Genomic DNA, 13,844 nt, shown 5'->3' with positions numbered 1-13,844 from the left:
GTTAGGTTAGGATTCATCCCTTCTAGACCTAATATCGCACTAGGGGTCATGTTTGAGTCAAGCGTCCTTGGGCTTGGTCAAATACCAAATGAAATTATCTAAATTTGGAGAGTGTTGTGGCAAGTGTGAGATAGAAATTCTACATTTGATAAAAATGTTGATGTTGAACAATATATAAGTGAAAGAGACGCATAAATTCAATGTCTTACAATTTTAGATAGAGATGTAGTGTCAAATTCTCTTTATATATTTGCTCTTGATCTAATGTGGATAATTTCTTGAACTCCCATCATGACTCAACAGTTCCTCCTCAAGTGAAACTGAGAGATGAACCGATTAGGATAAGAATGGTTCAAATACTTTTAGCTTTATTTGTCTATATGCTAAGTAAAGATATGGATTGCTCAAATTTAATTTTAAAGGGAGAGTGGAACTTCTAGCTAGTATTCCTTCCCAACCACTATTTTTACTTAACTTTTTTCTATGGAGTACAACAAAGATACTAAGATTTCAACCAAGTGACTTATTATTATGACTTAAAACAAATATGAAAATCGAAACTATGCTAAGAAAATAATTGTTCAAATTATGGCCATTTGATGATTTAAATAACATTATCAAAGAGGTTGGCATGTAGTCCATCTGGGACTGGGTGACCATACATCATTTGTTTACATTAATTAGATTGTCGCAATGTCACATGCAATTTTCAGTAAACAATCCAACTCAACCTACAGATGAAGAAACGAAGGGAAATAAAATAGAACTAGTAGAAAGTGGCTCATAACTATAGTCATGCAATGCATATTGTATGATTTTACTTTTGTCTAGGAACTAGGACGATAAGGTTGGATAAACTTTACAGGTCGCATGGCAAAAATCACAAATGTCACGTGAATTTGTTATACACATACAGTACTCCACAAAATCAAAAGGAGATAAAAATATAAAAATAAAAGAGCAATGCTATATTTCTAGAAAAATAACATCAAGAATTCTTCAAGAATAAAGAATAGCCAATCACAATGCACTATTTGCCACAATTCAAGGAGGTGTGGCTGAAAAATAGGAAGTGGGCAAATAAATCATCCAATCAAAATTTGCCAAATATTTCTTGAAAAATTCTTGAAGCTTTTTTTCTTGAGAAGTTGCATTTTCCAAAATAAAATTACAGAACAATATGGACAAAATGACAAAGTGGTAGGTTATAAATGACCAGCATGCGCCGTTGTACACGCAGGTTATAAATGCTTATGTCTTTTGTGTGGATTTTAGATGTAAGGTTATGTTAATCAAATGATTAATCAACCACATACTAGTAGGTGTGTGTATGCCTATGTTGAGATATGTTAACAACTCCTATATCAACCGATATAAATGCTGAAAATTTTAGACCCAACATCTAACCCCCGTCTTATTTGTTTATGAGTGTTTAAGAGTGGTATTCACACCATCAAGAAAAGAAGAAAAGAAAAAGCAGAGAGACGAAAACAACCAAGAATGTTAAAAGTAATGTATATCATGAAATTCTCTTATAGAAATTCATGGTACAGTGAGAATTATAATATTAAGATTAACTAAATTTTGCTAACACTTCATTTAATGAGTGGTGTTGGATCAATTTTTGACATGAAATCATCATTGTCCATCTTTTCTCTCTTTTTTAATTTAAATAAGTTGGGTTTTTATATACTAACTTAGATTTTCATTTTGCGTTTCTTTTGTGATTTGATCGTCTTAGTACGACGTTTGATTTTTCGCCTTGTGTGGTATTTGTTTGTTTCAAATTCACATATCAACTTTAATCAACTAGTGATTGAGCTAATGGATAGATCATCAATGTTGAAGATATGAGACATGCATATTCAATTACTTTAATTTTGTGAAATCACTTGTAGTCATTTTACCGTTTTATATTTTGGTTGCATATTATCTTTTTTAACGATGTTGAATGTTTGTTTGCATTTCATACACTTTACCAATTTAATCCTTCTACATTACCAAAATTGTGTTTTCGATTATGTATTTTGGATTAAATACACCACCAGAAACGTGCTTCCAGTAACATGACAGAGTGAGTTGAGAAATTATCAATATTTGGGCATGTACTTGGGATAATTAAAGAATTGGCTTGTATTATTTTAAGAAAAATTGGGCAATTATATGTCGTATATCCTTCTTTCCTCTCAAACTCCCTGCTGCCTTTTAAATTTTAGTTTTTGAGAAGATAAATATATTCAAAAACCATCCATATTTTTAGATTTTAAAATTAAAAAATAAGGAGCGCGAGTAATTGGAAGAGTGATATACAATTCACAGAAAACCGGGTTGTATAAGAAGACAAGACAGGGTATGTGAGTAGCTAGGCTCATGCTGTCTAGTACCATCCACCATGCATCCGGTCAAAAGAATTACTCTTTAAACTTCTGAAATATTGCTTTCACGTATTCAAAACCAGTAGCGGAGCCAGAAAATTTGCATGGTAGGGGCATCATATATGTATAAATTTGTAACAAAAAATGGATAAGATTGAAATCATAAAATTAAAATTTAATATAATGAGATTTTAGATTTACCTCTTAGAAAATCAGTAATGGATGATTATAGAGTAGAATAAAGGGAGAAGAAGACTAGAAAGACAAGATTAGAAAATAGAAGGATAAGAAAGACGAGAGTGGGTATGAGTTTAGTATAGTTTCTTTGGTTGTGGGCGTGAGACAATGAGTTTTCACTTATTTTTATGTTGAACATGTTTGAGTTGTTGTTTGCTTTAATAATAATAATAATAATAAAAAATAAGTCATGCTAACTAATTCCCTTTGTACTTATTAAGGAAAAAATAGGTAATTTTTGTATCAAAGAAAACTTTTTTTATATACTTTTTAAAGATTGACTACACAAAATTATATTTGGTTGCTTAAGATAGAAAAGTAAGTTAATTGAAATTAAAATGTTTGATAATTTAGCTTTTGTAAATATAAAATAATATAAAAGTGCATAATTATATATTTTATAAAAAAATTGATCTGATTTTCCAATCCCATCTCTTTTTTCCACTTTAAATGAGAGATAAAAAATCCATGTGTATGATGTGCGAATGTGTCAAGATGTTCGACATGTAATCCCTATGAAATGGGAGATAAACATTCATGTGTTGTGTTTTAAACTGCAAGAGGTATCATATCATATTTATGATTTATCTACACAAATTGGAATTCACGTTAACTTTGGTTGATTAAGGAATATTTAAGCTGCAGTTACAATTAAAATTACTTCTTTCACAAAAAAAAATTGCTGCCACAAGGCTCTACATGCCTCCGCCACTATCCAAAACTATATTCAGTATATCTAAAGACACTTAATGCATGAGAGCAATTTTATAAGAACAAATTTCCGCACTCAGCACTTAAGTGGCTCTAGCTTCAGCCCACTGTCCGAAGCTACATTGCAAACATGGGATTAGACATAAAGAATGCAATAAGGGGTTAAGATCCTCTCCATTTATAAAAATAAATAGAAAATCCAATTTGAAGAGAGATAGACACAAAAAATAGGTGGTGGGTCTTATCATTAAGTGGATCCCACCATTATTAATTATTTTATATTTTATATGTGTCTTTATCTCTCTAAATGGAGGAAATGGAGAGGGAAATAAATGGAGAAGATCTTAACTCGGCAGTAAAAGATAAATTTATGTGTAGTATATTACCAAGAAAATTGTTGTTGACACATATGCAAAGGCTGAAAAACACATGTAAAAGACGAAAATACCCCTCGGTCCCTCGGTAGTTAACTGCCGAGGAAAATAGAACTGGCTGCAGTTAACAAACTTCTGCAGTTAACTACCGAGGAAAACTTCTGCAGTTAACTACCGAGGAACTTAAAACCTGAAATTAAATAGGGAAATACACCTAAGTTTTTCCTTAATTAAATTTAATTCTTTAATAAGGAAATATTTGTAATTATTTGTAATTAATTTCATTGATGTCTATCACTATTCATATGTTTGACTAACCAGTAATATTTGTAATTATCAAAGAGGTTTTTCTGAATAAAAATGTAGATTAATATAAACAAATAAAAATAGAACAACATAATAAAAAAATATTCTTAATCTTGACCAATATATATTCTTAATATTTATTATTAATAGTGCTCTTGCCTCATGGCAGTAAACTAACAATGGAGTCGGCAATATTACGAAGAAAAGATTTCAGAAAGCAATTTCATTGTGTTATATAAACATATATTTTGAAAAATTTATTGAAGAAAATGTGTGAGCTAGTGACAAAATTGGTATACAGGTGCCCAAATCATGATTGAATTTATGATGCAAGAAGTTGAAAATGTTTATAGTATGAAAATATTCAGCTTCCGCTAATTCGTTTATTTTCGTCGACAAATATGTCGTACCATTCATAATCTCCCATATAATTATTTGAATTAGAGATGAATAATATCTGAAATATTATAAAGTAATAATAGGTTAGTCAAACCTATGAATGATGATAGACATCAATGAAATTAATTAGAAATATTTCCTTATTAAAGAATTAAATTTAATTAAGGGAAAACTTAGGTGTATTTCCTTATTTAATTTCAGGTTTTACGTTCCTCGATAGTTAACTGCAGAAGTTTTCTTCGGTAGTTAACTGCAGAAGTTTTCCTCGGTAGTTAACAGCAACCGATTCTATTTTCCTCAGCAGTTAACTACCGAAAAGTATTTTCGTCTTTTACATGTGTTTGTGTTTCTTAGCCTTTGCATATGTGTCAACAATTTTCTATTACCAATGCTTTGCTTGCACCGTTTTGAGTCACACCAATTGTCAAAGACTCAAATTTGTCAAATGGCACATGCAACTAGGTACCTGATCTTCATTCCATTAATACACCACCCATTTTCATGCTACTACTTTATTCTTATCAACTTTCAATAACTCCAAATTGATAGTGGTGGCAGTAGATACCAATCCATTTCTGTTGAAACGCGCAATTCGTCTCAACGCCCATGCTTCTGCTCCATCTCTTTGCATTTACAGCTTCTTTAAATGCGTACATAGGATACGAGTACACTCCATGCATGCTGATCTTTGTTAAAAAATTCAAAGACATTTAGAAAAAATTCTGATATATATGGATCTCAAGCCAGGATTGAAATAAGAATTCTTAGCATTTTAATTAAAATAGTGAGCACATCATTTCCTTTTTTAGATTTATCAAGGTATATGTTAGAATCACCCAGTAATGAATTAACATGATATTTTTTTAACTAAAATGTATACTCCATCCGAAATGAAATATAATCAAAAAGAGCAATGTTATAGTGCACGACACTATGCATGCACGACAAACCCACGACACATGTATAAACCATTGAAACAAACCACACAGAAGAGAGAGGCACAAAAGTGCTGCAATCCAAGGGTCAATATCTATTCATTGCATGTTGGCTTGGTTGGTCTCGTGCCAACAAGCATTTTTCAATAAAAAATGATAGTTAAAAATGTGATGCATGTGGATAAATTTTTTAACCACATTTTCAACTATCATTTTTACTTATATTTCATTCCGGATGAATGATTTAACATGTCTATTTTATTTTTGAACAAACATGTCTGCTTATTATGTATTTTTTTTTTTTTTTCATATTTTTTGGGTATATACATTCCACGTTTTTTTTAAGGAAAACAAATTCATTCAGAAATATTAAAATATTTAATAGTACTATCACGTACTATCCCTACCCTAATTAATGTGAGATAGTACCTAATATTTAGGAAAACAAATTCATTCGGAAATATTATGATTGGTAAAAAAAATAGATTAATTATTATATTTCAAAATGATGATGAATATATTCAAATAAAATTAATTTTATAAAGTTGTTTTTTAGTATTAAGAATTCTCTTTGATTTATGCATGTAAGATAATTAAAGGTGACTATCATAATAACAAGACGGATAAGTAGAAAGTAGTCGTATGTTGCAGATATCTTTAAAGCTAGGTTGACACCGAGGGACTAAAATAGTGTGAAAAAGATAACAAGAGGATTTAAGGATATGAAATCTTAAGTGCATTTACTCCTTTTTGTTTGACAATATAAAGCACACAAGTAGAACAATATACCACATGAGTTGAACGAAGAAATGGATTCAAACAAAGTACAAATAGCTCTACTAACCCTTGTTTTCCTCTTTCATTACTCTCTTACTGAAAGTACAACACTTGCTCATAATAACCAACATAGACACATAAACAAAGAAGAAAAACAAGAATTGAGTGTACAAAGAAGAGGAAGTGGGGTAAGAAGTTTAAGGTGTGACCCGTTTTACTTGTATCTATATGGATACTGTGGTCAATGGCCTTTCCCTACATACCGTTCACCAAACAATCCATTTGATCAAACACCACCCCCATTTCATTACTTTCCACGCCCCCCACGACTTATCCCTCCACCTTTAGTTCCATCACCACCACCTCCTGTTGTTTTTCGACCGCCTTTAATAATTCCACCGCCAATGCCTTTAATATTTTCTCCTCCACCATCTCCATGGTGGATATCATCACCACCACCTCCGCAACCATGGTGGTACTCACCATCACCACCGCCACCATCTCCTGATCCTATACCATGGTATATTCAAGCTCCACCACCACCACCTCCTGAACCGATACCTTGGTATATTCCAGTTCCACCTCCGCCAATTGTTTGAGTGTTTTTCTCTCCGCCGTCTCAGCCGCTACTACCACCACCACTAGTACGTAGTGTTGTTTGTCACTATGTAGTTTTATGACCAATTACTTATGTATCCTCTGATTTTAAAGTCATAAAGTTCTAAAACAACTCATGTTTCTTGCAGAAATGCTTATTTACACTTCAACTTTTTTAGCATATGTCTTTATTGACCTATTCGTTCGACAAGCAATTTGTTGTGAGATACTTCAAAATTAGTTATATTGCTTGTTAGCGTAATTTTCCAGTTTGAGAGAACTTCATGTGCTATACATTAACTGCGGATTATGCACTAAAAGGATATAAAAGGTCCCAATGTAGTAGTACTTTCTAGCAAATAGTTAATGAAACCATTTCAATCTAGATAGAGTAGTTGGTGGAAGTTTGACTTAATAATTTTTACATTTGGAAAATGCTTAAGCCAAAGAGAAACAATATAGTGAGAACATCACGAAAGCATTTTACCGTTATACAATTGAAATTCCATTACCCTACTATCCCGTTTTTTCCGGCCAGCATGAGATGTGATTTCTTCCACAACAGTTTGCGAGGAGTTCTCAATAGAAAACCTCGCGAGAAATAGCATTGTTGTTTACATTTAAGTGTTAAATGAATTTTGGTTAAAGTCAAATCAATGAAAGTATTCAAGTTCAATCACATGTTAATCATAGTTTACTAACGTATTAGTTGAACTCTAAATTACGAATATTTGTTAGGATTTAAGCAAATGAATAGAGTCCAACTCAATATTAATTCATTAGGTCTGAGAGATTCAAGTTTTAAATATCAAATCAAATATTTTTATCATGTAGGATTCTTAACATCTTTTACGCCTAAGAACCGCATAGTGACACGCAAAACTTATGTTTGACTTGTATAGGCCAGGAAGTTTGAAAAACACTAACTCCGGATCTAGAAATAGTAGGCGATACAAAATCAAAGTCAAAATTCCAATGTTACCAATAATATTTGGAGTTTCTTGTACCCTTTAGTATGTGTCTAAAATGATGTTTAAACGGGGTAAAGAAACATCACTGTTAAAGAATTCATGAAGATATCTTATTCTCATATTAAGTCATTTGCTAAAGAAACATTTATGATACATTTGCTAAAGAAATGATTTTTGGACGAGCCAAATACTAAATCATCCCCAAGAGTTGGTGGTCCTAGATCAATGACAACAATCACAAAATAGAACTAATAGGTGTTTGATTATATGAAATCTTTGAATCTTTAATATTGACAATCTCTTACCAAATTCATAAAATGATTTAATGGGATGTGATTACGAGCCAATTTTGGGTGAGTTTGTTTCAGCTTTAAAAAAAATATAGATTTTATGTTAAAAGAATCTAGAGATTTTTTTTTAGAGATTTTTAAAAAATCTGAAGTTATTTTTGTTTGCCTACTACCCATGAAAATCCATTTTTTTTTTAAATGGGTTTTAACTTGTACATATGTCACCTCCTTGTTTTTGAAAAAAAATAGATTTTGAAAAAAGCTAATCATAATTGTTTTTCATTTTAGGATCAAAATAGATTTTTTTGATAAAATGATTTTTCTAAAAATCCAAAACAAACACTTAAAAATGAAAAAAGTGACTTTTTTAAGGAAAAAAAATCTGAAACAAACAGAGCCTTAGAAGGTTTACGAGAAGTGTCTTGTTTGTCTTAGTGCTTTCTTGTTAACAGATCTTTTGGAGATTAATACTCTATGTTGCAACAATCAAAATTTTTGCTGACTTTTACCGGTATGAGCCTAGACAAAAATTTAAAATTTGTTTTTCACGCATATTATCTTTCTCACAGTACCATATACAAACGCACACCAAATATTTTCCTTTGGTTTATGTTTTCTTTCTAATTCTAATTCTATATTTTTCTTGTGATACTAGATTTTAAGGAGCCCTCTTGCACGAGCATATGGTAAATCTGAATTGAAGGAAGCAAAACAAAAGAAGAAAAGAAACAGACAGTTTGGGTTTGGCAATGTCACGTGCAAAAAGGTGGGACCAAATGAATGGAATAATAATAATCTTGCACATAAAGAAACCAAACCACTGAGATAAGGGTTTCAGTGTTTTTTTTTTTTTTTTTCTCTCTCAAAAGTAAAACAACAACAACTCTCTCTCTTTTCTTCTTTTCTTGTGTCATCCATCCACGCAGCACAACACACACAAAAAACCTCAAACCTTAAACTTACTTTTCTCTCATTCCTTCACTTATTCTCTTCTTTTTTATACTCCCTCCGTTTCAAAATGAGTGTCGCTTTAGCTAAAAAAAATTGTTTCAAAATGAATGTCGCTTTACATTTCCAATGCAACTTTAATTTTTTTCTTCCAACTTTACCCTCTCAAACTTTTCTCTCACACAATTTTCAATGCAACTTTAAGTTTGTCTTTTTCTAATAAAGTAAGGACAGTTTAGTAAAAGCATTATAGCCAATGATTATTTCATTCCATTTCTTAATCTGTGTGCCAAAGCCTAAAGCGACACTCATTTTGAAACGGAGGGAGTATATTCATTCATTCAATTTCTCCAACAATACCATCCACCACAAATGTGCGACTATGACTGGGTCAACTTAGCCATGGCTAACGATTCCATTGTAGCCAACCTTCTTCTCCACCTCAACAACCACCCTCAACCACCGACACCACCTCCATCACTTCAACTCCACTGGACCATCCGTCAACCCCGCTCCAGGTCCTCTACAAAGTCAGAGTCGTCCATCAGAGCTAGCCCCACCACCCCGCTTACATGGTCCGCCACCACTTCAGCAAGCGAAGAATCCAACCTCCCAACCAAACTGATCACCAAAACAACATCAAGATCTAAGGTTAGATCACTTCTTTAATCATTGCTTTCATTTTTGCGCCGGTGTCTGACATCAACACATATAATTATATTCAATTATAACGCCTCTGCCTCTTCTTTTAAATTATTATTATGGTATATATGAAAGTGTGTTAGTGTCATGTTTGATGACTGTGTTTTCTTTCATGTATGGTGTTTGTGTCATGACCAATGATTCTATTCTCCCCGGTCACCGTGTCATTTACAAGTGTAACTTTAAGAGTAATGATATTTTGATATCCGTTTGATGACAATTTTGTTGACAACCTTGTTTTTCTCATTTCTTATTGGCCAAAAACAATGGAGAGAGAAAAATGAAGAGAGAGGATAACAACATCATGTGAGAGAAAGTTGTCCAAAAGTTGTCAAAAAGTGGTTGTCAAAATATCATTTCTCTAACTTTAATTAGTATGATAATATTTTTCAATTATTTTAATAATAATTTATAGAAAAAGCGTAGGAGTATTTAATAATTCAGAGAAAAGAAGTGACTTTGGATTCAAGTCACAACAACAAAGAAGGAGTTGAAGTCAGAGGATTGAATGAATGAATGAATGAATGAATATGAAAGACACTCTCTTATCACGTTTTTTACTCGCCACTTTTCTATTCCATCAAAACTACGTGTCTGTGTCATGTTTCTCAATGACGAAAAAGCCCTTAGTTCGTGAGGCATTTTTGTCTCTTTCCGCCCTTGTCGGAAGGAAGTTTCAACTGATTTGTTATTTTTCATGTTGCGTTGCGTTGTGTTGTGTGTGGGAAATGGGTGAGGGATAATGGATGGATGCTATAGATTGACACATTAAGGGTAATAGAGTAAAATCCAATGGCGACACAATTTTATATAGTTTTTGGTGGCGTGTTTTCGTGGCAAATAAACTTATTCCTGTTTGGTGTAGTGGTTGGTCGTGCACTTTAATTTCGGTGTCTTCTTGCAATTGCAATTCTTCTGCGCTTTATGGTGTCCTCTCCCCCACATATAATAATATTTGAACCACCATTTTGTTGACAACCAAAATATACAAAGTAATATGAATATTGACACAAAAACTAAAATAATAGAGACAAAGAGTAAAAGCACAATGTGAGTGTGAAAGAAAGTTGTCCCAAATACCGTCATAAAATGAAAGAGAAAATATCATTTCTCTTTTCACTGTCAACACACTAGTTTTTAAATTTAGGTCTTGTTAACAAGTGTCTTAAAAATATTCGTTAATGATTAAAAAAAAAAAAGAAAACAAATGATATATTTTATCTTGAAAAGATTAGGTTTTTATGTTTTAATGTGTTGAAATACAACTTTCACTTTAAACCTTTTATCAAGTCATAATTTCCACTTCAAATTTCAATTCAAATTTAACTATTCTTTTGTTAATCAATTTTTAATATTAATTTTTCTTTGTCAAATAGTTTCATAGCTATAAATTCATCTCTTAAAATAAATAAGTAGAGAATCTCAAACTATGCTATAAGGGACTAGTATTTTATTACTGGTATTAATATTAACTATTTGTTGCAGAGAGCATGTAGAGAATTGTGTAAAATGAGACATTGTAATAAATTTTTTGTTTTAATTTTGTATTTTATCAATCAAGATTGACTCAATCGATAAAAAGTTGACTTTTTTGTAAGACTGTGGGTCCAACTCGCCAATATGTAAGTACTTTGAGCCTTGGATGATCCATAGATACCAATTATATTTTGACGACCATTTAGGGACAACCTTACCTAATGAGCAACTCTTTAAACAAAATAATATGTATCTAAAGAGTTGTGTTAAAAGTTGTCACAATGGGATTTCTGACATTGTCGCGTCTCCTAATTTGGTGATAGCTCTTTTTGTTTTGGCGGCTTCATTCAATGGAGCATCTTAATTCAGTTTATAATAACTCTTTTTGTGGCCTAACTCAATAAAAATATCAATTATTAAGACTCAAAACACATGAGAAGAGTCCGATCTAAAAAACTTATCTATTAAGATTGGAGAACCCCATAACTTAATTACCACATTGATCAATTTTATTTACTCAACGTGGAACACCTAACCTTATAATGTTGTATATCTTCCTTTGTGGTGTGTTACTTGTGAAATGAGAGTTGATCGGACAAAGATATGCCGACAAAAATAAATGGAATGAATTTTTGAATGTATTATTATTTGGGTCCAAAATAAAGAGACAAAGAAATTGAAGGAAGATGCTGAACAAGAGTAAGCAAACCTCCTCTTACGAAAGACAAGGAAGTTGGAAAAAGAAAAGGGAGGGACCTTCTTAAGGTGCCACCAACGAATATAGCTAAGCTAGAGCTAGCTACTTTGCTTCTCAAAAACAAAATAAAATGTGTACCAATCTAATTTCTCACCAAATAAATGGGATGAAGCGTAGCTACATGATGGCTCCTTCCATAGTTATGTTTTCTAATAATACTCCCGTCATTTCAAATTATAAGTCGTTTTGATCATTTATCACATATTAAGAAATGTAAATAGTTGTGTATATAGTATTGATAATCTCAATGATTCATTGATATCGTAAAAATACTTATATTTTGAAACAAATATTTTTTTCAAAGTGACTTATAATTTGGGACGGGGGAGTATTGAAGATCTTAAAAAAAATATATTAGAAAAGCATAAGAGAATTATGAGTTATCCTCAATTTTTGTTTATGACTTTTCAAGAATTTGCTTTTAAAGTATAATGTCTCAACACTCAAGTTTAATTCACCTATATTTGGTATTTTGTAGGTCACTGCTAATCAAAAGGAAACCGTTATTGCTAGAAACTCCAAAAGAAAAAAGGTGAGTATAAGCTCTGTATATGTATGCATCCCTCGGATCTTCTAATGACTGAAACATTTCATAAGTCTAAAATTTAAAGAACACTTAGTTATGTCTACAAGTGTTTTCTTCCCTCTGATTTAGTTACATGTTTAAAATATCTTGATGATGCTTATTGCTTATAATGTTTGCAGACTTTAGCTGAACTAAAAGAGGAAGAGAGTCTGTTGTTGAAAGAAAGGATAAATTTGAAAAACGTATGATCTGTAGTTGTTTTCATATATTAACTTATTCTTTGTTCACACTTGTCTCAACCCTTCAACTTAGAGTTATAGTATTTGTTATGACATTTTTACTAATAAACATTGTTTGAATTTCTCAACAGGAATTGGCATCGTTGCGTCTAACTGTTGAAAAGGAGAGAGCCACAAATGAAAGCTTAAAGAGAATGAAGGTGACCTTTCCTATTCTCTTCTACCTTTTTGTAGAACATTTTTCCTTCTTGTTGACATTTTCTAACCAACTTGTATTATGTATTAATTTGGATCAAATATGCCGCATTAGAATCTAATATGCCTTAGCCTTTTGTAGCAGCTTGATTTGGAATCACAACAGAACTCTAGTACATCAAATGCTTCTCTGAAAGTACAAGAGATTGGTAAGCAAGAACCTAAATTTGTTCTACCAGACCTAAACTTGCTTGTGGAGGAGGGTTTAAGCTATTAGCTAATGAAGGATTAAAGCTCTAGTGATATTCTACATACCAACATCTCCTTGCGGTATGTCTAATAATAACGGTCGTTGAATTCAAGTTGCAGATGATGTGGCCTATAACTCACTAGTCTAACAATTTAGGTTTTTATAATGTAAGTGTAGAAACTGAACCATTCACTTTCCTCACCTAGCCAAAACTGAGTGTGGTTTTTACTCATTGAAGGTGTTGTGGTCGTTTAGAACTCTCAACACTTCATGTTAACTTCCATTTTTTATTCGTTGTTTACATTGTTCAAAATTCATGGTGGAAACCCTGCATCTTTATTATAGAAATTTCGAAGGTAAATCCATAAATGTAATCACATGTTCTATCAGAATTTTGGTTCTTGTAGCGAGGTCGTATGTATCTATTATGAGGATACAAATTCAAAACTCTCAAAATTAATAATATTGAACCACATTTTCAATTTACTAAAACACATTTTCAATTTGTGGGATAAGGTTATTTTCAAATTGTACCTTTTCCGCACTATATTTTTCTTACCATTGTCTTGTGAGAATCTATAATTTTCTTTTACACTCATGGAACTGTTTGCCAGAGGTTTTGAGGAGAGTTATTGCTGTCAAAAGCTTTTCAAAATGGTGTTTTGCATGAGGTTTGACAGGGCCTTGCTCCATGCAAATGCTACTATTTTGCGAGGGGTTTTTGCCCTTGGGAAATATCATTCTGAAATCATTTTTTTTTTTTTTTTTTATGTATAGTG

The 13,844-nt window shown here is 31.9% G+C and overlaps 1 protein-coding gene across 2 annotated transcripts; it reads left to right on the top strand.

The window, feature by feature from the left end:
- The first annotated feature begins 9,211 nt into the window (after positions 1-9,211).
- Positions 9,212-13,568, top strand: LOC146951563 (uncharacterized). 2 transcript variants are annotated; one of them, XM_085747582.1, is made up of 5 exons: positions 9,212-9,571; positions 12,334-12,387; positions 12,561-12,623; positions 12,752-12,820; positions 12,958-13,568. In XM_085747582.1, the coding sequence occupies exons 1-5, from the start codon at positions 9,293-9,295 to the stop codon at positions 13,090-13,092; spliced, it is 600 nt and encodes a 199-aa protein (XP_085603708.1). In that variant the 5' UTR covers positions 9,212-9,292; the 3' UTR covers positions 13,093-13,568. The 2 variants fall into 2 exon arrangements, with proteins under 2 accessions (XP_085603708.1, XP_085603709.1); XM_085747583.1 differs by having other exon boundaries at positions 9,217-9,571; positions 12,961-13,568.
- Positions 13,569-13,844: the final 276 nt, after the last annotated feature.

The sequence above is a fragment of the Medicago sativa genome, chromosome 2, assembly GCF_051527215.1.
Source record: "Medicago sativa cultivar Bolivia chromosome 2, Bolivia_mono, whole genome shotgun sequence".
Lineage (NCBI taxonomy): Eukaryota > Viridiplantae > Streptophyta > Magnoliopsida > Fabales > Fabaceae > Medicago > Medicago sativa.
Note: the sequence above shows the minus strand (reverse complement) of the source record. Positions and strands in the feature narration are given on the sequence as shown.

Bases quoted from the DNA above. Each gene is read 5' to 3' on its own strand.
- LOC146951563 (XM_085747582.1), top strand. From the start codon at position 9,293: ATGTGCGACTATGACTGGGTCAACTTAGCCATGGCTAACGATTCCATT. The intron at 12,388-12,560 runs GTGAGTATAAGC...TAATGTTTGCAG, and splicing joins GAAACTCCAAAAGAAAAAAG to ACTTTAGCTGAACTAAAAGA. The intron at 12,624-12,751 runs GTATGATCTGTA...ATTTCTCAACAG, and splicing joins AAAGGATAAATTTGAAAAAC to GAATTGGCATCGTTGCGTCT.